General features: G+C 43.3%; 1 protein-coding gene and 1 long non-coding RNA gene across 5 annotated transcripts in view; one reads left to right on the top strand and one right to left on the bottom strand.

Moving 5' to 3' along the window:
- BBOX1 (gamma-butyrobetaine hydroxylase 1) overlaps window positions 1–27,635 on the top strand; it is an 88,724-nt gene that overhangs the window by 51,553 nt on the left and 9,536 nt on the right. For all 3 annotated transcript variants that reach the window (XM_025185020.2, XM_075927769.1, XM_006111505.4), the window contains exons 4-6: window positions 13,880–14,078; window positions 22,001–22,106; window positions 25,681–25,877. In XM_025185020.2, coding sequence (XP_025040805.1) covers window positions 13,880–14,078; window positions 22,001–22,106; window positions 25,681–25,877 — 502 coding nt within the window. The remainder of the gene's footprint in view (window positions 1–13,879; window positions 14,079–22,000; window positions 22,107–25,680; window positions 25,878–27,635) is intronic.
- On the bottom strand, window positions 12,543–27,443 carry LOC106732080 (uncharacterized). Of its 2 annotated transcripts, XR_001368333.3 has the most exons (4): window positions 27,049–27,443; window positions 24,555–24,621; window positions 24,037–24,233; window positions 12,543–13,088 (listed from the first exon to the last, which is right to left on the bottom strand). It is a non-coding gene; the product is annotated as an uncharacterized LOC106732080 (long non-coding RNA). The 2 variants fall into 2 exon arrangements; XR_012903575.1 differs by lacking the exon at window positions 12,543–13,088 and having other exon boundaries at window positions 23,646–24,233.

Here is a 27,635-nt window from a genome sequence, read left to right on the forward strand (position 1 = left end):
GAACTCCCCCCCCCCCCCCCCCCGCATTCATTCTCTCCCGGGGCTGACCCTCCCCCACGGCCCAGGGGCAACCCCCCCGCGTTCCTCCTCCCCCGGGGCTGCCCTCTCCCCCCGCCCCTCCGGGCACAGGGGAAACCCTCCCACGTTCCTTCTCCCCCAGGGCTGACCCCCCCCCACGTGCGCTGCCTCTCCCAGGACTTACCCCCCTCCTGGCCGCAGGGAAGCCGTGCTCCAGGTAAGGCACCGGAAAGGGAAGGGGCAGGGTTTGGAATTTGGCACCCCATGTAACTTGGTGCCCTAGGCGGCTGCCTAGTTTGCCTATAGGCACGGGCCGCCCCTGCATGTGGACAGGAGAAACTGATAGTACTGGCCACTTCCTCATAGATCTCTGCCACGAGTTATAGCCCAGGAACTATTTAATCTAACATAATTTTCCCTATGTTTGAAGAATATTTGTTTGGCATTTTTAGTTATCTGTAAGTCTTGCAGTCTACATATGGATAAAAGGAGGGAAAAAATCCAGGAAGATCCATGTTATCTAGGGTTTCCTACTCATCCATCTTAACTGCTGTGACACAGAAGACCCTTTGGCCTACATTCCTGGAGAATGTCATAATAATTATTTTCTTTTCTCTACACTTCTTCTCTCCCCCATTAAATTGGCCTTAGTTTCAAAGGGAACAGTGTTTTAGCAGGAAATTCAAATAAGATCCTTCATTGTGAAGATGTTGCCCTTCCCTTGTACAAATTTACAGTTCTGATTGGGAGTTGTTTGAAATATGACTGTGTTCTTCTCTGTACTGAATGGTTGGGATTTTTAAAAATCCCCAGCATTGGCCTACCTCTGCTCACATCTACACTGGAGTTTTAATAATAGGACCAGAATTAGGTCAACACTAAACACTTTTGAAAACCCCACCCTGTATGTTCTGGACAGAATTTGAACCATGTGTCATATGGAACTGATCTGTTTCTATATGTTACTGCTGATATTCACAGAGCAGTTTTCTAGGGAAGAAAGCACAAAAAATAGATGTTCTTTAGGCGTACGTTAGAAGAATTCTATTGCTAGAAGATGAATGAGTGACATTTTCTCTCTCTAAATATAATCAGTACCGTCTCCAAAGGGTTTAGGACAGGGGTGGGCAAAAGGGCCTCTGCGGGCCTGATTCGGCCCACCAAGCAAGTGAATCTGGCCCACAGAGGCCCTGCTACTCCCCTGCCTGAAGACGTGCGCTGCTCTCGGTGGGGGCAGAGCAGAGAAGGCTTTGCACGGGGGCGGGAGAGTACACAAAGTCTCCTCCCGCTCTGCCAGGAGCACGTGGTGCTTTGAAGTGCCGCATGCTGCTCGCAGGGCAGGGGGAAGAGCAGAAGAGGCTTCACACACTCCCTTGCCCCCAGCCCAATCAGGTTCTGGGGGCGGGGGAGCTGCGTGAAGCTTCCTTCATCCTGCCCCAGCCCTGCAAGGAGCCCACGGCACTTCAAAGTGCCACTTGCTCCTCGCAGGGCAGGAGGAGGCTTCCCACGCTCCCCCACCTCTAGGCCCTGATTGGCCTAAGGGTGGGGGAGCATGCCAAGCCTCTTCCAGGGCATGGGAGCCTAGTGGGAAGGCGGGGGCAAAGGGGCTTCCCCACTTCCCAGACCAATCATGGTCTGGGGTGGACTAGCCCTGCCCCTTCCTGTTTAGGCCGTGCTCCTTCCTGTTTAGGCTCCACCCCTTCCAGAGTGGCCCGGGGCTTCTTCAAAGATTTTTGGAGGAGGTACAGTCCTGGTTTCTCATTTTACACCTGCTCACAAGTCAAGCTTATCGTGTCGAAGGGAGTAGAAAACAGAACCTGCAGTCCCCCTGCCCAATGGGCAGCTTGGGAACAGATTGTGCCTCTGTGATCAAGCCTTTGGATGGGAACCACTGAGGATGCCAGACACTCAGGGGGGACTGCAAGAAATAAAGCAGGCAATCCCCAAAGTTGGTGGTTTTTATTATAATTAAATTCTCCAAACCAATAATAAAAGAGCTTCTGTAGTACTGTACTGGTTGCTAGAAGCCAAATACTGCCCCCCCTCCCTTTTGGCATTCCAGCCCATGGTCCCCATCCAACCAAGTTTAATATAGCAAGCTGTTATTGATCCCTGCAAATCATGGTCACACATCAAGGATAAATGCTTGTTGGTAAGGGTTGGGAGGGAGGGAATCTTATAGTAGTTTACGTCCAGCTGTTAAAGATATAGCTGTGATGTGGAATAGAGTTTGCTGATAAAAAAAAAAACATTCCCAAGCAATGAAAACGAATGTGTGGGTGTAGAGGGAAGCTTGCTGGATACAGAATTTTGCATTTGCTGCCAGGTAGGCTTCTGTGCGGACACAAAGGGAGAGTTGCTGGGTAAAGAATTCTGAATGTGCTGCCATGTGGAGCCTGTGGTTCTGTTCACTCTGCATCTTTCATTAGACACTTCAGCATCTTGGTTAGGTCTTCCATGAGCTTTAGCATGTGCTTATGTCAGCCGACGGTCAGGGCAGTGTGTGTTGGTATGTCTCCCAAGTCTTCAACTGCTAAGACACGAAGTCTCGTCGCAACGGGCAGCCAGAAGGCTGAAGGGAGCCCCGAAAGTTTTTAACGTCCATGACTTTACTGCTAGGACCGCGGTCCCTTGCAGAGAGTAGCCAACAGGCTAACAGATGCCCCGGTGTATAGGAAGAGCTTATTACACCTTAGATTTTAGCTGCTAGAACACAAAGTTCCTTCGCAGCGGGCAGCCTGGGAAAGGCTGGAAAGGTGCCCCAACGGATCTTGTCACCTGGGAGTGACACAGATCCAAACGCCCAAGCTCTCCCTATGTCTGTCCCTTTATGACCGGCTGAAGTTCTTTTAAATTGTGCTTGGTTCTATTACAGCAACTGAAGGAGTCAGGTCAAAGCTTAAACAGTTACAGGTTTATTAAAGGAACTTATAAATCATATGGTTACAATGACTATTCCTCTATTTCTTAAATGCTAGCAAAATATAGATCTTAAAATGGTTACAGGAAAAAGGAAAAGATAGAAAATAGAAATAATGGTACCAAATGACAGCTTAATCTTTAAAGAGCGCTAACACTATGTATATATACTTAAACAAAGGACCACATCCAGGTACAATTTTTACCTCCTTCTGTGCCTCTCGACTCCAGCGTGTCAGGCCAGGGTCGGTCCCTCAATTCCTCGGAAAGATGAATACGAGGTGGGCGTCCCCTCTGGAACCTCAGGAGGTCAAACACCAAACCCGACCAGCAGATAGGTGGTAGATTGACACACAAAGCAAGTGTGCTGCTGTACCCATCTTTATACCCCTGGGGGCCCGTATTCTCTTTCTTATCTTAAGAGACCAAATTTTACTGGTCCGTTTTGTGGCGCCAGTTCTTACAAGCAAGTTTCAAGTTAATTTACACCTGTAAGAGAGGAAGATAGCTAAATTAGGACTGCTGGATGTTCTTTGCTGGGGGGGAGATTCCTCCCCCCGCGGACGGCTGTGTGTTCGTATCAATATGGGTTAAGTCAAGGGCACGATGTACAGCCTCTTAGTTTGACCACCCTCTTATCTCTGCTTACAGTTGGTCATGGTCACTGAGCCAGCATATCTAAACCTCTTGCTCCAGGGTTTTCAAAGAATATGCTGTTTTCCTGCTCTTATGTGCCCTGCATGGTTTCAAGCAGACAAAGATGGGTGTTAAAATGGGGGTTCACGTCTGGCTACAGCTTAGTGGCCCACTTTCCTTCTGTTTTTCCATTTGGATCGATGAATGTTGTAAAACATCCTTCCCTGTGTCCTCTCTGGTCCTCCATGGGCATTTTCTGAGTTGATGGAGCCTGTCAGAGAAGAAGCATGACTGATTTCCCAAGGTCTGGTCTGAAAAAGTAACTGTTAGCAATAGTGTGACTGTACTGTTCCTGTTAAAGATTGAAACATTTCACTAACATGCACTTCTCTGAACAAAACCTTCCACTTTCCTTGTTATCCGAGAGGAAAACACAGATCTCTCCAGACATTCTGATCACAATGAGTTTTAAAGGTGAGAGAAGGAGAGAAGGAGGGCTGGGCATTGGGCCACAAGAAAGTACAATCCTTGCTTGTGCAGCAGGTGTACATGGAAATAATTCTAATAATTCCCCACTTGTCCAGACTGCCATAACTCTGGCTGATCTCTCCCTCCTGAAGGTTGACAGGCAAACTCAGGCTCTGCAGCCCAACTCTGTGCTGCCTTGGTACCGGCAGCATAGATTGAGGAATGGTTTGGCGGAGTGTTCTACTACAGGGGAGGGGAAAAGACAGCCTTGCCATGGAATCTCTGTGAGAATATTAATAAGCACCTCAGGAAAAGCTTCAGCAGCATCTCCCTGCAAGTTTCTATTGACATCTGTGGGCCACTCGCAATTGTGATAGTACCAATACTTTACCTCACACGCTGATAAGATGGAAAAGCTCTGGGGTGCTCCCAGCAGCAGAGTGTCTTGAGTGACAGCTACACTGTTTCCCTGAGAAGACGCTATGAGGAGCACTCCATGATGAGCCAGCCAGCAGGAAATGGATTTTAAAGTTCCCGGGGCTTGCAGAGGAGAGGGATGCATTTCTTTATACCTGGCCTCCGAGCAGCAGAGTTCAAAGTAGAGATGTAAAATCCCATTTAATCAGTTGTTTAACTAGTTAACCACTTAAAAGGGGGCAGGCAGAGACTGCTCTTGCCAGGCTGGAATGCCCTCCCACCTGGACTGGAGCACTCCCCGCCCATGGTGTGGTAGGCTGCTCTGGTCAAGCTGGGCCCACCAGGGGTAGGGGTCTGCTCTGGTCAGGCCAGGTCAGCTGCATCACAGCACTGAAGGGGAGCTGATCCAGCCAGGCCACCAGTTAACTGTAACCAGTAAACATCACCTGGTAAGAATGATGCTTACTAATTAACCAATTAACCATTCATATCCCTAGTTCTAAGTGCTGGCCAGAGTGGCTAATCAGGCATAGTAGGAAACATCCTGGAGTTCAATAAACTTGAAAAAAGGTTGACAGTAAAGGGAGGGGGAGCGACAAAAGTCCCTCGTGGAAGTAGAAGCTTTTTGTCACCAACACGGGGAGTTTTTTTCACAATTTTTGTCATATTGCAGTGTCAGAGCTCTCTGGGTTTTGTCAAACATGCCAGAGTAGACAAGCCCTTAGACTGAAAGCTCTTGGCTGAATGGAATTTGTCATTGAATTAGGAAACACCAAGCACATTCACGGTGCTATGAAAATATGAAATAATAAACGTATTGTTATATATAAACAAATAAGAATAATTCCATGGAGGGTTAGGAAAATGTAAGTACAATAGAAAATTTTATAGCAGCAAAGTCCAATTTAAATATTTTACAAGAACATACTGATTGATTTCTTCCTCTCCTCCTCCCCCCTTTGGAAATGCCAGGTTAAAAGAAGGAAGAGTTACTCTTTTTTTTTTTCTTTTCTTTTCTTTTCTTTTCTTTTCTTTTCTTTTCTTTTCTTTTCTTTTCTTTTCTTTTCAAAGTGACTAGATTTTAAATTGATGGTATCCTTTAAAATCCTTTGAAACTAGAACCTCACCTTACTGGCAGTAGTGGAGTGCTTTCAAACTTATAGTAATAACAAATAGCAAACCTCAATTTAGACTTGGAAATCTTGAAACCATTACCAGTGCTTCATCAACATTTGTGAATCCGTTCCATTGATTGCAACTGCAGGAACAAGTAAATTGGTTATTTGTTCTGTACATAATTACCCAGAGGTTTTACCCAGAGGATTTTCTTTCTAGCTCAAATGATTGTTCCATATCAGATTTATTTATATGATTGCTGTCAGACATTATGGTATATTATATATACAATTATTGACCTTTTAAAAAATAGATCTCAGATGCAGTATGAACTATTGATATAGTTTAAGATTAAGAACACTGCCCCATGATCATCATCATACAGAATTGCTTCCACATTCCAATAAAACTTGAATGGGCTGTCAGAGGGACTGGATCAGACATAGGGCTCAGGAGAGAAATATATTAGGAAAATCTGTGGAATATATAGAGATATACAATAGAGTACCGCTCATTCACAACCTCAATCCTCTGCCAATGACTGTTCAATCTGTGCTGCTGAATTTAGATAAGAACTTGTAGACTATTATTAGAAAATTGTTACTGGGGGCCAAAAAACCACTTTTCCATGAATGCAAAATTAGCTGCTTGAGACTTAGTTCTGAAGATGTTTTTTTCTTATATATTCTTTTGGTGAGCTTTGTGCTATTACCTAGGTCCTTCATCTCCTTTCAGAGGTCTCCTTGTCAGACTACTGTGACTTTCCACGTTACGGCTCACTTGGGACAGAGTTATACTGCAGCTTTGTATGACCTATAGTTTACTGAGGCTGTAGGCAGATCCAATGGCCGCTCTCTCACCTCCTTTACTTAGTGATATATTCTTGGGCAGGAATATAGTGTTACTTAGCCCTTTCTCTCTAGGGAAGTCCTTTTTCCTGCAAAGAGAGTCTTGTTCACTTTAAGAAGGACCATGTACGTTCAGCACTGATGTGGATATTTAGGTACCAAAAGATTAAATGATTTGCTTCACATGAACTAGTGTGTGAATAGAATATTTCTGAACAGGACCCAGGTTTGCTGAATCTGTCTACTAGACAAACTGCAAACATTTTTGATGGTAGAAAAGTTACATTTCAAGTAATGCATCAGAAAATCCAGCCAGTCTCTCAGCTGGCAGAGTCATAAACAGATGATATCGCAGGGTATAACAATAGAATAACCTACCTCCTTGGCCTTTCAATTTGGCTAATGAGGACAACGTTTCCCTTGTAACTCTGGTTTTGTGGTGAGTAATGAAAGTCAAAACAGTGAAGAAGTGAGACAATTGAAACATTGACTAGGTGAAATCATCCTTTTTTGGGGGGAAGCTACACCCTACTGTATCATTCCCTGAAAAGAGGAGACCAGCGGCATGAGTGGATCTGCCCACTCCTGCATGACAGGGAAGGGTATCAGCCACCTCTGCAGAGCTGGGAAGGACGGAAGAAAAGTGAGTGTGCTTAGGAGGGGCATTGTACCCCCGTCCAGCCCTGTGTGGAAATTACCATTTGCTCCCTGGTTTCTGAGACTTTGGGATGCATTCAGATCACATTTTTCAGCTTTTTCCACAACCATGAGGCCTACCCTCTTCCTTAATTTATGAAAATTAGAGATTTATTAACTGGGAAAAAAGAATGAGAGTGATAGCAGGCGCGCGCGCACACACACACACACGATTAGTCTCAGGTTTCAAAACGTTATAGATGCTGCTGCTGTTACACTCAGAGAAATAGAACTAACAAAGTCTTGTTCAGTGAATAAGGCAACATGCTGTGTCTATTATGAATGCAGAATTCATTTACTGTCTCTAGCTACTAAAATTATCCACCACATGTATACACACTCATATGCACACTTCTATGGATGGGATCACATAAATATACACATTCACACTGTTAAATGAGGTTACGTACAGTATACACACATACACACACATAACTTTAAACAGAGTTAAGGCATCACAAAGTTTAAAATGGAGTTTCAGTTCCAATATGGAGTCACTTTTGTTACAATTTATTATAAAGGAGTTACAATACCAGATTCCTCGAAGGCTATTTTTAACAGGCTATTAATGAATTAATCCAAAAGTGGTTAACACTGTTTCATTTAGAAAATCTCATTCATAAAAATTGGGCTGCAATTCCTGAGATTACATAACGTCACGTTCCGACATTGTGATGTGCTATTGTGCTCTATGCCCTTTTCAGGGTATTTAATGAAAGCTAGCCTGTGGGGGGGCATTGCCATATCCTTGTCTGACTTCTGCACTGGCTGGCTGTCCAAGATCAGCGGAGAAGGGATTCTGTGTTGCATTATTTTGGGGTCAGATTTTGCATGCTCTGAAGTCAGTAGTACAACTTGCACTGACTTAATGGGTGCAAAACCATTGCGTTAAGAACTGTAGTAACAACCATTTCTGCATGTCCTCCCAAAGCACGCCTGGAGGCTTGCTCTCTGTCTTTGGCCAGGTGTACACTATGGGAGAAATTTGATTTAAGATACTCAACTCCAGCTACAACAATTGCATTGCTAGAGTTCACATATCTTAAACCAAATTTCTGGGGTGCTCCTACAGCGGGAGGTTGATGGGAGAAATTCTCCCATCAAGTTGCCTTACCTCTGGTGACTCTGTGAAGTATTAGGGTTGACAGGGCTACCCTCTGCATTTGATTGAACAGGTCCTTACTAGACCTGCTAAATCAAACCCTGGAAGATCAATCTCTGGAGCATCAATCTCCATGTAAGTATAGACAAAGCCTTTGTCCCCTGTCAGCAGAATGACTTCAGGAACTGCTGCTCAGGGTATTCCCCTCCCATCCTACTTAACTCTCTGTTTGAACACCACAGTATAACCCAAAATTTGCAGCATGTCTTAAGTGATCTTAAATTGAAAATAAGTCAAAATTTTAAAAGTTTCCCATGATGAAAAGATGACCTACATATTTTATCTCATGCAAAGCCTTGTCTCATGTGAATTATGTAGTTCTTCGTCACTTGTGAAAAATCTGCCCTAATACAGCAGTACTATATCATTCATACTTTCTTTTCCAGCTATACATTTGTGTCTGGCTTACTGGCATCAGAACACATTGTCTGAATGCAGAAACCATTCTGTCTCAGAGAAACCAAAAAAAAAAAAAAAAAAAGAACTTAATGAAGAGACCAGGAGGGTTTTCTTCTAGTCTTAGTCCATTAATTTATTTTTAATTCATTTCAAATGCAGCATTCCCAGGGTTCCCATATATCTCTCTCCCTATGAGGAAGCTTATCTGTTCCTGAACTCTCCAACTCAAATAAAATGTTGTTGCTTTAAGACTCAGTAAGGGCAAAAGAAAACACTAGAGTTAAAGTGGATATCAGCAACCATTACTGAGTTGTTGGATCAGACTGTAGGGTTGAGGCATCGTTAAAATATCCATGATAGATTTAGAGTATTTGGGCAGCTGAAACTATATGAAAGCATATGAGCAAATAACTCTTGGTTTTCAGGGGTACGTAGCATTTGGTCATATTTGGCCCATTGGCTGAGTAAAACCTATGTATCTCTTTGAGAATTTGGGAAGTTATGGGTTTTCTTTCCTCTGAAATATGAAGTAGCAAAACGTGTAGATGATATCGTCCTGCTCTCCCTTGTTTAAGCAAAAACTTCCTATTGGACTTCAGAGCTGCTCTGTGTTTGTGTGTGTGTGAGGGGATTAATATAGATGACAAGTACATCTGAGTTGTATGTGTGGACAAAGCAGAATCCTTCGCTCAGTGACAAATATGTTTATAGCATGTATGTCATGTATAAATAAAGGCGCGATTCTGCCTTTAAACCGCAGCTGTGGGATGATGCAGAGTCTAACCAACCTAGTGGAGTTCCAGGTCCACAGTGGCCCTCAGAGCGCAGGGAGAGAATGGCTGCCGAGCCAACATTTTTCACACATGCACTCTGCACCCTCTCTCACCCTCCAGTGTTGGTGATCCAAAGGCGGCAGCCTGCCAATGGCTCATCCCTACCTGAGCCCACTTTGTAGAGACCGGTGTCCTCCCTCAGCGTAGAGCCTGAATCGTGCTGAGCCCTTGCACCAGGATGAAGTGGACCTGTGTTCTCTGTGTTTGTATTGTGGAGAAGTGATTTTCAGGTTGTAGCAAGTTTATTTATCTGACTCGAATAGAAATACATGTCAAACAAGCAGGTTTTGGGGGGTAGAGGGACTTTGATTTGTTGTGGTGGGCCCTCTTTTTTCTTTAGGGGGAAGGGATTACTTTGGATCAGGTCTGCATTTAGTCTTAATCCACCAGTAATGGAATTGTGCTTCCAGAGTGGTAATGACTGGAGATGTTACGCAGAATGTTTATGGGAGCACTCTCGTAAATGACATGTTTTCTGCTTTGAAAAAAGCATTGCCCATGCCTCCTCCAGCTAGCTCTCCTGATCATGTTACTTTTGGAGTGCACAGCATTGCAGTTATCTGTAGTCCCCCTCCCCCATGCACTCAGAAGCACGTACTTCAACATTTTGGCTGCCTTCTGCTTGGAGAGAAAGAGGAAAGAACTTTCTGTGTTTTCTGCCCTCTGCTATTGCACCCAAGGTGGTACAGCCACAGTTTGGCCTTTTATTAAAATCTCTTTCAAGCAAGAAACTTTCTTTGTCTTTCTCTGTTTTTGTAAAATGCGGGCATATTTATGGTGCTAGATTAATAATATATTTGTACATTTATTAGTAAAAATACAGTATAAGTACATTTTGTATAGTCTTCTAGCTAGAGAGGAATCCATAGAGTCGCCCTTTGATGCACACCCACCGCTCCACATAACTAGAAAATGATTGCATGCCCCACGGCAGATGAAGCATAAAGCAAAACGAAATCTGTTTATACGAAGTGGGTGACAAATCAGAGGCTGGTTTAGTTAATCCATGAAGTATTTAAAAATAGGTGGCAACAAAGGGAAAGGGAAGGTGATTGAATAGTCATGTAACTTCATCAAATTTTAACAATTACATGAGTATTCAATAGTCCCCAGGGGTGGGTCTGGCAGCCAGTGCACTCCCAGACCCACTCCCGGAGAACCTCTTGCCCCCTTCATTGCTATCTCTGATACAGAGGCAGCAGCACAAAGTGGCTGGCAGGAGCCAGCTCGCAAGGGGAGCCAGTTTAAAAAACAGCTCCCTCCGCAGACCAGCTCCCATCTGCCGCCCTGCGCTGCTGCCTCCGATAAAGAGGTAGCAGTACAGCACAGCAGCAGCCCCTGTTGAGAGGGGCCCGAGCTCCCTGCAGACAGATTCTGTGCTGGCACACACACCCCCCGGTCCGCAGCAGCCCCCCGACCAATAGAGGCATCAGTGGGTGGAGGGGGAGGCGGAACCAGTGCTTGAGGGAGCCAGCTTTTAAGCCAGCTCCCCGAGAACCAGCTCCTTCCTTCCCCCTCTCGTTGCCTTGGTGGGAGCTTGTGAGAAGGGGCCATGTGGCTCCGCAGAGCTGGCACATGTGGAGAGCCGGCTTAAAAGTTGGCTCCCTATGCATATAGGCTCCCGCCTGATACAAAAGCAACAGTGTGCCAATACATTCGGACATCTGGCTTGAAAGCCAGCTTCCCGTGTGTACCAGCTCCTGCCTGTCTTTATCAGAGGTAGCAGTGTGGGGGTGGAGGAACAGGCAGCTCCACAGGATCTAATGCTCATGGGGAGCAGACACAAGCTCCCTTCCCCCCCCCCCTTACTGCCTCTGGTTACAGAGGCAGCGGGGCAGGGGGAATGTGTGTAGTCAACAAGATTAACCAATAAACCTAGGCTAATAACGTAGTCATCTACACGTTGACATTCTAGGGTACGTCTAGACTACATGCCTCTGGCGACAGAGGCATGTAGATTAGGCTACCCGACACAGTAAAATGAAGCGGCGATTTAAATAATCGCAGCTTCATTTACATTTACATGGCTGCCGCGCTGAGCCGACAAACAGCTGATCAGCTGTTTGTCGGCTCAGCGCGATAGTCTGGACGCTCCCCTGCCAACATCAAAGGTATTTGTCGACCGCCCAGGTATGCCTCCTGGGATGAGGCATACCTGGGTGGTCAACAAATACCTTTGATGTCGGCAGGGGAGCGTCCAGACTATTGCGCTGAGCCGACAAACAGCTGATCAGCTGTTTGTCGGCTCAGCGCGGCAGCCATGTAAATGTAAATGTAAATGAAGCAGTGATTATTTAAATCGCCGCTTCATTTTACTGTGTCGGGTAGCCTAATCTACATGCCTCTGTCGCCAGAGGCATGTAGTCTAGACGTACCCTTAATGTACTCGCACAGCAGGCGGCTGCTCTGGCGAACGGGACTGGCTGAGACAGTGTGCTGAGGGAGCCACTGGGGTAAGGGGCCAGGACCTGCCGCAGCTGCGTGGTGGGGGCAGGTTGGGGGAAGCTTGCTCCGTGGGGGATAGCGCCTCTTCTGGTGGCTTTGGCCAGGAACGGGACCAATGCACATGACCTCAATATTGGTGCACAAGCTAAAACTCACTCCTCTCATGGTTGGAAAATCTTAGCTGAAACACTGAATTGGAGACCCTTTTTTCCTCATGCTTTGAATAATAGAACAATTATAGTGCCTCATATAATGTGGCACGGTGAATTGTCCATTTATAGTAGTCTCTGTTTATAGCTCTAACCGAAAAGGGAAGGTTAAAATCCAAACATTTCTAGTGGCTGCATCACCACATTTGTATATAATTTCATGTCATTTAACTAAAGTTTGTTACCTAAATTATTTTTCCTAGGAAAAGAACTAGAAAATAAAGTTGTAATAGATAAAATTCCCTTGCTAAAGGACTTTTTAAAAGCAGGAATACTCAAAATTAAAACGTTTAAAGGTGTTATCAGTATTTAATTACATTTCAAAATTTGATTCTATATTGTTTGCAGTATCTTCTCCAGTGTTAGAAAATAACAATCCTGTGTAGGCAATACTGTTAAATCATTTTTTATTTATGATAGGCCCAACATGAACTAACATGTCTTACAAATAATTTTATGACAGTGACCAGAACATAAATTCTTTTTCTTCACTGAATCATTGCCAAGTGTTCTGTGTTCTCCATATTCTAATCATTTTAAGATTTCTTAACCTCTTGGGCCTAAACTATCAAAATCACATATTTCTGAAATAGTGTTAAATGTCCACAACAAATCCACATAGGAAAAGAAACTTAAAGCAAGGGACTGTTTGTCCTATAACTGCACGCTGTATTGTCAATTTTAACTGTCAAAAGAGTTGTAACTCTTGAGCTGAGTCCATTTTCTTTTCTCTTTTGTGAATGTGTTTTAGACCAAATCATTTTATTTATTCTTTTTTTTTTTTAAATTGTACATTAACACATTCATTGGGCTTGTCTTGGTGTGTAGTGAGCTCTTCAAGGAAAGGATTCTCTTTTACTCCACGTTCACTTGGTACCAATCAGAATAGGACATCAATCTTGCCTGGGGTCTATAGGTGCTACTGTAATACAAACAATGAAAATAATAGCGTAGCGTGAAAGAAAACATTATGGCTGGCTGTTTTCACCTCTTGCATTCAGTATATTCAGGGAGAGGTACTTCTGCTTCAAGTTTTGCAGTATAATATTCCTTTCATATTATGCATGGTTTAAAATGACATTTGATCTTTGATGTATTTTACTTCTAGAAAACTGTTTATTTGGGTTATGTGTGTGTCAAAGGCTCTGCATGGATTCATTCATGCGGATCTAATTGCAGGACTGGGACCATATTCAGAAATACACAAAAGCAAAGCATTACTTTAAAGTACAGGTTGGACCTCTATAAACCAGAACTCTCTGGCCATCAACATCCAGACCATGGATGTTCCAGGATCAGAGAGTCCCACGCACTGCGAAGGGATGGGGGGGGGGAGACGGTGCAGGAACCCAAGCTATATGAGGGGGAGGGGTGATGCGCAGCTGGGCTGCAGGGGATGGGGCTAAGAACCAGCATGTGGCTCATCTGGGCTGTGGGAGCTGGCGAGCAGCTCAGCTGGGCTACAGGGGGAAGGGAGCATCTCAGCTGGGCTGAGGGGGACGTCAGCATCAGGGGGGCCAGAAATGACCTCCCCTGGTCCTGAAAAATCCCTCATCCGGTACCAGTCGGGTCCCAAGGGTGCTGGACCAGGGAGGTCCAACCTGGAGTTTAATGTGAATATGTCCTAACCTTGAGCACAGAAATAACTACAGTGACACAAATAAGATATAATAAAGTTAACTAAAAGTTTGCTTCAATATTTTTGTCTTACAGAATGTAAATATTGGGGCTCAGATCTGCAGCTCCCACATATGTCTTTTGAAGAAGTCTTACACAGTGATGAAAGTGCCTACAAGTGGCTTTCTACCCTTAAAAAAGTAGGAATTGTGCTGTTAACAGGAGCTGCCGCTAGACAGGGAGAATTGGTTAAACTTGGCAAAAGGATTGGTTTCCTGCGTCTCACATTTTATGGGTGAGCTAGTTTTTCACATGTCCTAGTTCTGCCAGCAATGTCATCACCTTTGATATGTTACACTTCAAAATGTAGGATCATTCTTGGGGATTAGTTTATTTGTAGCTGGGTCAGAATTTTCTTTGGCTTCACATTAGAAAATGTGATCACCCATAGCACTCTGTGTATGTGGATTGCTTTGCAATGCCAGATAGGAAATATGACAAATAGCATGGTACCCAGGAACAAATTGTAATAGTGGTGGTGGTTTAAAAAAAAAAAAAAAAAAAGGATGAGCAACAGAATTGAACACAAATATAAGAGGATAATCAATCAACAAAATAGCAAGCCCTGTGTAAAGCTGTGCCTGATCAAGTACCCTGCATCCAAACACCTTAACTTTGGATCAGCATTTGCATTTAAACTTCACTTGAAAGTAGGAATAAGGGATCTTCCGGAAAAGGGTTTATTTTCCGCAAGATCCCGTCTAGACTGGCGCTTTTCTCCGGCAAAACCCCGAGCCGGAAAAAAGCGGCAGCCATGTTCATGCAAATGCCGCGGGGGATATTTAAATCCCCTGCGGCATTTGCAATTCCGACTGGTCTCATTAGCATCCCTTTTACGGAAAAGGGTGCCAGTGTAGACACAGCCCATGTGTCAAGTCTATTTTCAGTCATGTGAGTTTCAAGTGAGATGATTGTCTTTCATAGCAGTTTCTAGTACCCACCTCTTCACCTTTAAATAAAAGCTCTGCTCAAACTGTCAAAGTCAGCTCAAAATGTGCTGAAATGAGGATTGCAATGTAAATATTAAATAGGCTTCCTCCAAGCTGTCTAGGCCACAGTGGTTCTAAAGCCTTTCCATACCAGGATCTTCCTCAGTTCTCCCCTCCCACCCAGCCAAGCTTTTCCTCTCATTTAGCAATATGGTAAGAGTAGCATGACATCTGTTTGCAACCATCCAATTGAGAACTCATGAACTGGAGGCATCAGATAAATGTTCATGTAAACACGGACCCATTGGTTCACACACCTGGTCAGTCCCCAAACTCCTTTTCTATTGCTGTCCATCCATCGTAGGGATGTTAGATAGCGATTAACTGAATAACTGTGTGACTGCATCAAATGTTAGCAGTTACACAATTATTCAATAGTCCCTGAGGGTAGGGCCAGCAGCCAGGGCACTCCCAGCCCCACTCTCAGCCTCCTGCTCCCCTGTGCTCCTGCCTGCCACCCCATGCTGCTACCTCTGATACAGCAGCAGCAATGTAGGGCAGCACCAGTCCCTGTCCACAGGGGGCCCAAGCTCTCTGAGGACAGGAGCTGTGCCATCATGCCACAAAGTAGCCTCTGTCTATGGTAGCCTCCACTGCCCCCCCCCCCGATAGAGGCAGCAACATGGGGGGCGGGGCAAGCAGCTCGGCAGAACCAACGGGGAGAGCAGGCTAAAAAGCTCTCCTAATGGAGAGGCAGCAGCGTGGGGAAGCAAGCAGCTGATGTGAAGCAATACACACAGGGAGCTGGCTTGAAAGCCGGCTTCCACCTCCCCCCATCACCCTCCATGCTGCTGCCTCTCTATCAGAGGCAGCAGGAGACGAGGTGGAGGGGAGAGTGCCTGTAGTTGACGAGATTAACCAATAAACCTGGGCTTATCAGTTAAGCCTATAGTCAACTATATATTGACATCCTTACTGCATAGTCCAATTTCACCATGCACATAGGGTGCAGAACACCTTGTATGGCCATTTCAGAGCCACTCTCAATAAAGCAGACCCTGTGCATTGATGGCTTTCCATGACTTTTTCCTACAGTCAGGGGTGAATTTCTGCCTGAAAATATATAGCACCTACAGTCTTTCCCTTGCAGATTTTCTTCTTCATTTCAAAGTGTCCCAAGCAGCAAGGAACATAAGTATGTGCTAGCCTTTAAAAGTCCTATTGACTTCATGAATTAGGAGCCTAAATCTCCAACTCCCTAAGGGGAGAACAAACAATCAGAGACTCATAGGACTGGAGCGAACCTTGAGAGGTCTTTTAATCCAGTCCCTAAATTCAAGGTAGGACTAAGTATTATCTAGAGCAGGGGTAAGTAGTAAGTGCCCTTCGGGTAAGACACGATTTTCCAGGGTTAGCCCCGGTGGGCCCCCGATGCTTAATTTACCTATGAGTCTGCAGACATGGCCACTTTCCATTCCTGTTGACCACGGATCACCATTCCTGGCCAATGGGAATTACGGAGGCAGTGTCCTGGTCCGTGCCGTGTCCCGCAGTTCCCATTGGCTGGAAATGGTGATTCACAACCAATGATGATTCACAACCAGCTGTGAGCAGCCATACCGGTGGTCATGCAAGTAAACAAAGCATCCAGTTGCACGTAAGTGGACGAACTGTGTCCGCCTCTGGAGTTGTTTATTGACCACCCTTCATGCAGATCATCTCTGATAGTTTGTCTTAACCTGTTCTTAAAAGTCTCCAATGATGGCAATTCCACAACCTCCATAGGCAATTTATTGCAGTGATTAACCACCCTGATAGGAAGTTTTTCCCAATTCCAGCCTAAACTGCACTTTCTACTATTTAAGCCCATTGTTCCTTGCCCTATCCTCAGAGGCTAAAGAGAACAATATTTGTCCTTCTTCCATGTAATTTTTTATCATGTCTTTCCTCAATCTTCTCTTCTCCAGACTAAACTAGCCCAATTTTTTTTAAGTCTTCCTTCATAAATCATGTTTTCTAGACCTTTAATCATTTTTTGTTGCTCTTCTCTGGACCTTCTCCAGTTTTTCCACTTCTTTCTTGAAATGTGGCACCCAGAACTGGACACACTACTCCAGTTGAGGCCTAATGAGCATGGAGAAGAGTGGAAGAATTACTACTTATATTTTGCTTACAACATTCCTGCTAATACATCCCAGAATGATGTTTGGGGTTTTATTAAAAGAGTGTTATCCTTATTTAATTCCATCCTATTTGCTTCAGACCATTTCTCCAGCTTGTCCAGATCATATTGAAATTTTAATCTTATCCTTCAAAGAACTTACAACCCTTCCCAGCTTCATATCATCCACACACTTTATAGGTGTTCTCTCTATGCTGTTATCTAAATCACTGATGAAGATATTAAACAGCATCAGACTCCAAACTGATTCTTGCAGGACCCCATTTGGATGCCATTAACTGATGTCTTGCTGAGTTCAAGCGCCTTGCTCTGCCATCCACCCATCCTTTGAGAATAATTTTCAGAAATCTGATTAGTGCATATTCTTCAAAGACTTATGAAAAATAACAAACCCATAACATTTAAATGTTACCCACTGTACTTTTGTCATGTTTTGCCAATTGTATATTATACCTTGGCATCTGCAGAGCTGCTAAAACCAGAACATCCAGCAGCTCCTAGCCAGACTTTCCCCCCCGATTCAGATAATTCAAACTCCAGCTATACAAGTATTTTCATTGTGAGCGCCTCAGTTGAAAAGTTAACAATAAGGGTGCAACAACAATGAATTTCTTCTCCTCTGAAAAGACTTAAAATAAATAGGAGAAGACAAAATCCAAAACTTGGCTGGAAAGCCTACATTCCTTCCACATTAGAACAGAGAAGCAAAGATTTACTTCCCTCCTGTAACGTTTTTGTACGAGGCCACATTCAAGTCATGTTGGCATATGGAAGGCTGGCAAGATTGATAAGCACAACACAGGGATAACGGGGAAAATATGTTTATCTGAAATGTAAATTTGTGAGGGAGGGAAGGGGAGAAAAGATCTTTTTTTCTCATTATTTTGCTTTCTGTTAATGAAGAGATACAGTGAAATTCTCTGCTGAGTAAAGAAATGCCGAAAGAAGGCCTATGAAGTCTTATTGACTGTCGTAGAAAAATAAATAATTTGAGATGTTACCATCATTCAAGTTTACTGAAAAAGTTCTGAAAGTAAAATAGACTTCATGATTCCGTAGCTTGTTTCTGGCACTGGTCAAGTTCCTTCTGATTTATTTTCCTTCTGACATTTTTTATGTCCACACAGCTACTGAGCTCCATTTCGGGGGCCAAGTTCTTCTCTGTCACAGTGGTATGACAGCAATGAAGTCAACAGTGCTGCATGAATGCAACATGAGAGAATTTGACTTGCTATATAAAGCACCAGTAACTAGGATAAATGTTCTAGATACAGTTTTATTTGCCTTTTTTAAAAATTTAAAACAACTAAAGTGATTAACATTTCAGCCTTTCTGAATGGAAACTAGATTTAAAATCTATGGTCCATCCAAATTTCACTATATTTAAAAAAGATGCTTGTGAGTCAAGGTAGGCCTCATTCTATTATGGATATTCTGGCTGAAAAAACACACTTATTACTTGGCCTTTGGCCCACTAAGAACATCTGAATTACTCCAGCCATCAGCACTTACTGGTGATCAACAAATTCTAGTGTGCTCTTCTTGGATTTGCCAAAGGAAAATATGCTGGGTAACAGGGATAAAATGGAGGCAAAATAACCAGATCTGTACATATACCTAAGGTTTTTATAATATTTTGGTCTCCTTCAAAAACTTGCTGTTTTCCTTTAGAGAATTAAATAATGTGCCCACAGTGGGCTTTGCTGGACCCACCAGCAGACCAGAGGGACAGGAGCAAAGCCGCCCAGGTGGCGGGAGTCCCGCTGCCTGGGCGGCTTTGCTCCCGGGCAAACGAGCAAAGCCGCCCAGGCGGCGGCTTTGCTCGGGTGTCCCCGGTCTGCTGGGGGGGTCCAGCGGCTTTGCTGGACCCCCCCAGCAGACCAGGGAGACCAGGAGAAGCTTTTTTCGCCCGGAGGACACGGGCAGCGACCCGCCGCCCGTGAGCTCCGGGGCGAGAAAAGCCCCGTTCGTAAGTGCGGATCCGACATAAGTCGGATCCGCGTAAGTCGGGGACTGCCTGTGCTGCATTTTGCATGCCAGCTGCGGGCACACAGTCTGGCTTCCTACTGCATCTTCCAAACTCTTTTTCCATAACTGGTGCTGGTCCCTCCAAGTTCTGCATATGTCACTATACTGTAAAGTGTATCCATTCAGTCATTGATATTCTAGGCAAGTGGATCAGACAAATTGCACTTCTCAGATACTGCAGCTGTCAGGCAGAAGATGAATGGCTAAGAATTGGGATTTTCTGCTTCAGTCAGTTGAGAAAACTTGGACAAACAGATACAAAAGAGCTGGTGTAGCTGAAATGGGACTGCACCAATGTGAAGTAGGTACCTTTAAGCGTGTGTAGGTAGAGTTTACTTGGGGAATTAAAGTACAAAGTATTAGAGCACTTTATAAATTATGCTCCTTTGCGTGGTTTACCACGATTTAGATTTAGTTTATCTTACGAAGCCAGAAACTCACTATGTTGTTTTCCTCTGTCAAATATTTTTAAAGATACATTTTCTTTTTCAATGGCCAGAGAGTCCCTGAGTTATGCTGAGTTTTCCCATTTCTGAATTAAAAACATTGTGTATTTTTACTAAACTGTGCATGGGTTCCAGAACCTTTTAATTATTGGGGCCTAAATCTCAGAGTACGTCTAGACTACACGCCTCTTTCAAAAGAGAGCGTCTAGACAGGCATAGCTTTTTCGAAAGAGAATACCCAGGCAGTCTGGATGCTCTCTTTCAAAAAAGCCCTGTTTGCGTTCAAGAACGCCTTTTTTCAAAAGAGCTCTTTCGAAAAAAGGAGTTCTTCCTCATAAAATGAGAATTACTGCTGTCAAAAAAACCACTGCTTTCTTTCGATTTCATTTCGAAAGAACACGGCAGCAATCTAGACGCAGGTGAAGTTTTTTTTAAAAAAAGGCCACTTTTTTTGAAAAAAACTCTGTAGTCTAGACATAGCCACAGTGTGGTTTCAAATTTCAGTGCCAATTATTCCCAAAGTTCAAGTCACAGTTGACAGGATAACTTCTCATCACAGGTGGGCTGTACATATTGCCGTAACACACACAGTTGTTGTACCTGCACGGTGCTTGATTTTCTGCCATGCAGGCTATAAAGAAAAGTTGGAATCTGACCCTTGTTACTGATCCATAGACCATCCCCAGCCCATTTTGCTCTCTACTGACATGATCAGAGAGTCCTCTAGAATTACTCACATTTTCCTCCTTTACCTCTTGCATCAGCACTCTACTCACAGTAACTCTCTCTGTTACTGAGTTCTACCTCTTCAGCAATGTTAAGATTTGAATTTCCTAACTTCTGTGCGTTACATTTTCAACCTGGACATTGTATTAATGGAGCTTTTTTGCATTTAATCAGTGTTTGGCTGTAAGTGGTAACTTGATCTTTAATGGCATCTCCTTACATGGAAAGAATGTTCAGGTGGATTAACTCTCATAGCACTACCATGTTTAACAGAACGAACGTGCCTTTGTGTAAAATGTCACAGTAATTCTATAATGTATTTTTATTTCACTAGAGGCAGTGTATTTTCTCAGAAACAGGAGCATTACAATGGATTAAAGTGCTTTGCAGCCATTAAATTGCTCTGGAGCCTATCTAGGCAAATCTACCATCAACTAGTGACAAGGATTACATAACACTTTTTTTTTACCATAAAATTAGTAACTATGCAAATGTGGTTGAGGTTATCGTATTTTAGAACTGAAGTCACATGTGATGAATACTTACTATACCATATCATTAAATTAATTTCCCCATGATAGTTGAACACATTTGTTATTATTATTCTGGGTTTTTCCCCCAGCAATTTTATAAATCTGCATTTAGCATATTTTGGCATGCCTAAGTTTAAAAATCTTTGTTCCAAAGCAAAAGTTTTTGTAAAAAATATATAAATCATTTTGAATTGTGTTTTCATATTTAACCTGAGTATTTTATATATAAAAGAGCATTAAGTCTGTAATTCAAATGGCTTGTGTTTTATATATTTGGTCTGCAGTAATTCACAAAGGGAAATGAGTTTTCATATTTTTCTTTTTAAATCATGTCTTCTTCAGTGATTACATGGACTGAATATGTTAACTTACATTTCCCAGACAAATGTCTGGATCTATATTACACGTTTGCCATGAACTGTATTCAATTGTATGAACTTTGTGCAAACCAGAACATGTGTTTTTTGGCCTTAAATTTAGTATGTCATTTGAAACATATTTTGACTGCATTGCAATGTGATGTCCACATGTCTTTGTACTCAGCCACCTTGCAATGTCTAATTTGTTGCTATTGTCAGCAAGATTCATGCTGATCTTAGTTCATCCATTTTGAAATTTAATAAAAATGGAGAGGAAAAATAATGGGACTAGCTCTCAGAAAGTACAAAGGGAAAGGCAAAACATCTTTCATCCAGAGATTTTTCTTTTAAGGGAATAAGGGAAAAGTCATGTTGTAAATGTCTGTATTTGACATTTTTCCTGTAATGTTAAGGCTTAAAATGCACTGAAAATGAAATGCGGCTTACAGTGCTTCCACTTATCTTACATAACACATACTAACTTGGGAAATGGAAATGTCAAAATTAGACAAAACATACCAAATTCTGCCCTTTCTTACACCTGTTCAGCCCCAGTGGGTGCATGTTGATTTCCACAAGCTGAAATTCTATCCTGTCCTTCCACTGAATGCTGGCACAATATACCTCTGAGAGCTGTTACTAGAAAAGCAAAGGCAATACCCTCAGAACTATAGCATTGGGAGCAACTTATCTGGACTACTCCAAACACGCTAGCATCATTTTGAAGTGATGGCTTCTGTTGCATTGTTACTAAATTGACCAGATCAGGACTGTGAAGGGAACTGGTGACTCATGGTTCCCTTATTATTATTATTATTGCTATATTCAGCAATTTTTAAAAATAATTTTTGTATTGGGATTTCATAGTTTCATTGTACTTTTCAGGCTTAAATAGCAAAGATTTTTTTAATGTGTTTCCTCTTTCTTTTTTTTTCTCTTTCTTTCACTGTAAAGACCTACTTGGCAAGTGGAAGACAAAATGGATGCTAATAATGTGGCTTACACATCTGGGAAGCTAAGTTTTCACACTGATTACCCTGTTCTTCAGCATCCACCTGGGGTAAGGAGATCCTTCTGACTTTTCCACAAAGCAAGGGGGGAAATTTCATTGTTCCTACAGTTTGAAAAAAACCAAACAGGTAATATGTTTGCTGAGCAAAACATTCTGTATATGTGAAATTGATTTATTTCTTCTTTTAAAAAAAAAAGTTAATCAATCCACAGGAAGAATTATTAATATCTAGTCAAATTTCCCATATAACAGGCCATAGAATTTCACACCCAGTAATTCCTACAGTCAGGGGTATTATTCTTTCCCTACTACATGAGTGAACACTATCAAACACAATAACTTGTGGCTGAACTAGAGGATATCTTTTTAAATGCCTGGCCTTGATTTAAATACTCCAAATGATGAAGAATTTTCCTTTTTCTTTAGTTAGCTGCTCTGATGCTTAATCACCCTCACTGAAATTAAAAATTGCATCTTCTATCCAATTTAAATTTCTTTAATTTCAGCTTCCAACCATTGGATTTATTTATGCATTTGTCTGCTAAATGAAAGGTTTCCCTCATACCAGATACATTCTCTGTGTATTTATGGATTGAGACCAAGCTACTTCATCACTTTCTCTAGAAGTTGAAAGCAAATGTTTTAAAAATAATAAAACTTGTCCCTAAATTGTACTGAATGTGATGGCATAGGGAGGAATAAGTAAGTTCAATATCAGTGATGTTTACTTTCCTGTGTTGTAACTCATTAATTTTCATTTCAACATCAAATGTTTATAATGGGAAAAAATTTCTGCTCCACTCTGCTGGAATTCTTTGAGAGTCAACAAAATAGTAGATGAAGGAGAACTGGTAGTTATAATTTATTTGGACTTTCATAAAACCCTGACAAAGTCCCTCACAATAAGCTATTAAGAAAATTAACTAGGCATGGGGTGAAGGTAAAGTTCTGTATTCTGTATGAGAAGTTGGCAGAGAGACAGAAAAGAGCAAGGAAAAGTAATTTTCCATGTGGCAAAAGATGGCCTGAGCTATAATAGTGCTAATGTTGGGTAATGTGTTCATTAGTGATCTAGAAGAGATATTGAACATAAGAGGCTACAACCTGATTTAACAACAACCTGTCCTGTGACACCTTAAAAACTAACAGATTCATTTGGGTATAAGCTTTCCTAGATTAAAACCACTTCATCAGATGCAAGGATGGAAGTAAATCAAGAGTAGGGGAAAATGTGAGGTATACCCAAGTGGCCTAAGAAAAGCAGCTGAATGGGCAGCAGGACTGGCAAACGAAATCCACTTTTGACAAATGAAAGGGTAGTGCACATTGGAAGGAAACATCTGAAATACTCCTACTACCCGGCATAGTTCCCTCTAGTGTGCACGCAGAAATAATTCTAATCCCGCCCACCTCGTTAACAGAGCCACACAGAAGCAGATAAACAGGTGGTGGTGGGCTTGGTGAGGGAGTGGGGGCAACCTAAAAAAAAAGCCTCGGCACAGCAGGGCAGCTCTCTGCTCTCCTCAGGGCTGGAGCTGGGGCCAGGCCCGTGTGGTGGGTGCCCAACTGCTCCCTGGCAGGGCCGTATGGCAGGCGGCTGCCCCATATGCTGGAGCTAGAGCTGGGGCTGCAATGCGGCTGCTTCTGGGGCTGGGACCACGGTACAGCTGTCCCCATGAGCTGTGGCCACAGCCACGTGATGGCTGCCCAGCTGCTTCCGGGGTACCAAAATGGCTACTGAAAAACATGAAGTATTGCTTTTCTATTTGATCTCATATTAAATAAGCATTTAAAGTCATGCGCCTTGTTAATTATCCCTTTAGAATTCTTTGTTAGCAACTGGTGGGTGCAGCAGTGGCACATGTCTAGACAAGTGCGCACGACCTCAATATTGCTGCACAAGATAAAACTCATTCGCTCACAGATGGAAAACCTTAGAGAGAGCACTGCTTCCAGGGACTAAATTACTTGTAATTACCTAGTAAAAAGATCAGGAAGTCTCTGTGTAAACTTCCTGTGAATATCTCTTTTTAGTGTGCAAGGCAAAAAAAAATGTAAGGTGCGTATTCAAAGGCAGTATGTTGCACAAAAATTATGCTGAATATATTCAGTGCCATTGTCCAATTCAGTAGGATCCCTTGCTTTGAATGCTGAGTCCATTGCAAACCACCTTATCTGAAAAATAACAAAAACAGAAGTTCTAACATTGGCAGAGAAAACCATTAGAGGCCTGAGCATACTTTCACATGAGGAGAGATTGAAAAGATTTAAACTTATGGGATCTGGGCATGCCTTAGCCAGCTTTGAAAATTTTATTTTAGCTGTGTTTAATTGAGAGAGACAAATAGGTGACAGGATCAAGATATAAAACTATGAATGAGTGAAAGAAAGTAAATCAACACATTTGTTTAATTAATCACAATACAAGAACAAGGGGACATTCCATGAAACTGGAGGGCAACAACTTTCAATTAATAATAGGAAATACATTTTTACCCGGTTAGCCTGTCGAACTCTGAGTCTCCATGCCAGCGCAACATGATTTACATGATTCACCACAGGCCTGAAAAAAGAGTACCACAAAGAATGTATAACTAACGAAGATATCACAACAAACATTTGTACCTTCAAATTGCATACTTGCAATCCCCGCCCCCACCCCAAGGCTTGAAGTAATCATTTTGTGGTGAAATTAAACAGGCCGGCATGATCTGTTTCTGAACAGGTGCCAAATTTTTCACATTAATGTGCTACCTGCTGAAAATTAATTTAGATGCTGTTGGTTAATGTGGAGTAGGGATAGAATGGTAGTTCGTTAATAGGAAACAGATGTGCCTTAGCTCACTATCTTTTTTGTGCCAAAACCACAAAATCACGCACTGCCATAAAACATTTTTTAAGGAAAAGTACAACCTGCTCAATTTTAGAACCCTTTTTTAAAATAAAATTTGTTTTAAGCACATTAGGAACATATTTACAATCTAGGCTCACAAATGCATGATTGTGATCGTTTCCTAATTATTATACAGTAGTTGGATACTTTGACAAGACATCGCTAATACAGGCTATCAGAAAGTATGGCCCTAAATGGATGAAGACTAATTTTTAGAGGCCATCTATAAAAATAGCTGAGGAGTTTTCCAAAGTTTTGGTCTCACTCACATCGTACCCTGTTAAAGATGAGTCCTAGTTTTCAGGGGCGTTACCATCTATCCAGAATGGAAAGACAGTGTTGCATTTTATATCTCAAGGAGTTTTTTTTCATAGCCATTATTACTACGGCTATGCCCCCCTTATCAACTAATAGAGTAGTCAAAAATTCCATTAACTACTCGATTAGCTAGAAACCATTACTAAACATCTCTAATATCAACCTGACTCAGGCCAGATGAAAATTGTGATGCTTTGTGATTTGAGTTTAATTTGCTACCATGTTACTTTCGTTTTACCCCACTATGACAATAGGCTCAAATTGGTGTGAAAATGGGGATGGTAAGACACTGGGGATACAGGTCCTTTAGTCTTTTACGATATTTTCTAACATGACATAGCAGGTGAGCAAACTGATTATAATGATTATCCAGGCTGTTTCTTTCTATAATGAGGTGTTAATTTGTTACAGATTCAGTTTCTTCATTGTATACAACAAGCAGCGACTGGAGGCGAAAGTGAAGTTGTGGATGGATTTTATGTATCCAACAAGCTGAAGGAGAAAAATCCTCAAGCCTTTCAGATTCTCTCCTCCACTCTTGTAGACTTCACAGATGTTGGGACTGACTACTGCGATTTTGCTATGCAGTCTAAACAGAGGATTATTGAGTGAGTAACAGTCAAGGGTGTGACCATAGCTAACAAAATCCAAGAGTTTTAAATTTCATATAATGCTGCTTCACCAGGAATTACTGGGTTGCACACAATGCTGAATTTATGCCTGATTTGGCAGGCTTGAATCCTAGCACCTCGAGGCATGGCCCAGGTGATAGCCTTGGCACCTTTGGGCTAGCTGCATTAGTTGTGAATATATTTTTTTTAAATGTTTCAGCTCCAGCACTTCTTCCATTACAAATGAAGCACTGGTTGTACAGCAACAACTTGCATGATAGAAAAAGTTCTAGTTGCATTTCTCATGGTTTCTTCTTGCAGGAAGATGTTAGAGGGTCTATGACTGCCACCTCGTGGGAACACAGTGTTTCAACGTTGTCCTTAATTATCAACTGAATTATGTTGCACTATAATGAATCAAAAGCTTCAGAGGGGTAGCTGAGTTAGTCTGTAACAGAAAAAATTAAAAAACAACAAATAGTCTGGTAGCACTTTAAAGACTAACAAAATATGTAGATGTGCATGAATCAGATAGTCTTTATTATTTTTATTACGGAATTTGTCATTATATTTTAATTTTCCCTACTCATTCTTTTCACACTCCACTACTCAAAGCAGCCATGTCGGGGGGCTCGCCCCTGTCTTGGGGTTGCCACCCCCATCTGGGGCCCAGATCGGCCCGTCTGGTCCTAGCCCTCGAAGTATAATGCCCCTCTCTTAGGGGGAATACGGCCCCCTGGCCTAGTTCCACAGTACAATGCCCCTCTTGTAGGGGAAATACGGCCTGCTGGCCTGGTCCCCAGAGTACACTGTCCCCCTCGTAGGAGAAATATGGCCCAGTGGCCTAGTTCACAGTTCGGTGCCCCTGTGCTAGGGGAAATACGGCCTCCCGGCCTAGTCCACAGCTTACAGGCCCAGAGGCCTAGTCCACAGTTCAGGGTTTGTTACCCCGGTCCCCACTGGCCAGGGTCTCGGGCAGCAGGAGTAGGGGGGTCTGGGCCCTCCCTCTCCACCGGGCCCCGACCCAGGGCCCTAGTAGTGGCGGGTGGTTCCCACCACTGGCTCGGGGGGGGCTCCTCCCCGCAACACCCCGAGCCCTCAGGGGCTTCTACAGCTCCCTGCCCTGGGTCGCTTCCTACCCCCTGCTCGCAGCCGGCCGCGGTCCCACCTGTCGGCGTCGGTCGCCGGGCTGTAGTGGTCCTCCCCCTGGCAGCCGCAGAGTTGGCGGAGTCCGGTCCGGCGCTCGGGTCACGGGTGGTCGGTCGGCGGCTCCGGCGTTGGGGCCGAGCCCGGCGCAGGCCCGGCAGCAGCACGCTCAGCTCCCTTGGCGACTCCCTCTCTGGCCAGTGGTTGCTAGCTCCAGCTCAGGTCGCAGTCTGCCCCTTCTGAGCAGGCCAGCAGCCTTTTATAACTTGGCTTCCCTCGGAGCATGCCCAGTAGGGCTGTGTGGGTGGGGCCCTCTCCACCCCTGGCTCCAGGTGGTTTCCCTGGGCTTGAGTGCGGGGCGGGGCCGCCCCGTCACAAGCCATAATAACTTTCTCTTGATATCCATAACAGCAATTGGTCTTCTATCTAAATTCTAAATGAAATGTGCACCCATATGCTGTTTTGAAGCTCCTGCGTGGGAAAGAACTCTTACATAAGAGGCTGTCTTGCTCTATTATTTTCTTTTAATCTTGTTATATGACTAGGGGTCATACTACATGTCATAATAGTCCCTTCTGTCTGTAAAAATGTATTAATTCAAACATTTTA

Source organism: Pelodiscus sinensis, chromosome 4 (genome assembly GCF_049634645.1).
Source record: "Pelodiscus sinensis isolate JC-2024 chromosome 4, ASM4963464v1, whole genome shotgun sequence".
In the NCBI taxonomy this organism is placed as follows: Eukaryota; Metazoa; Chordata; order Testudines; family Trionychidae; genus Pelodiscus; species Pelodiscus sinensis.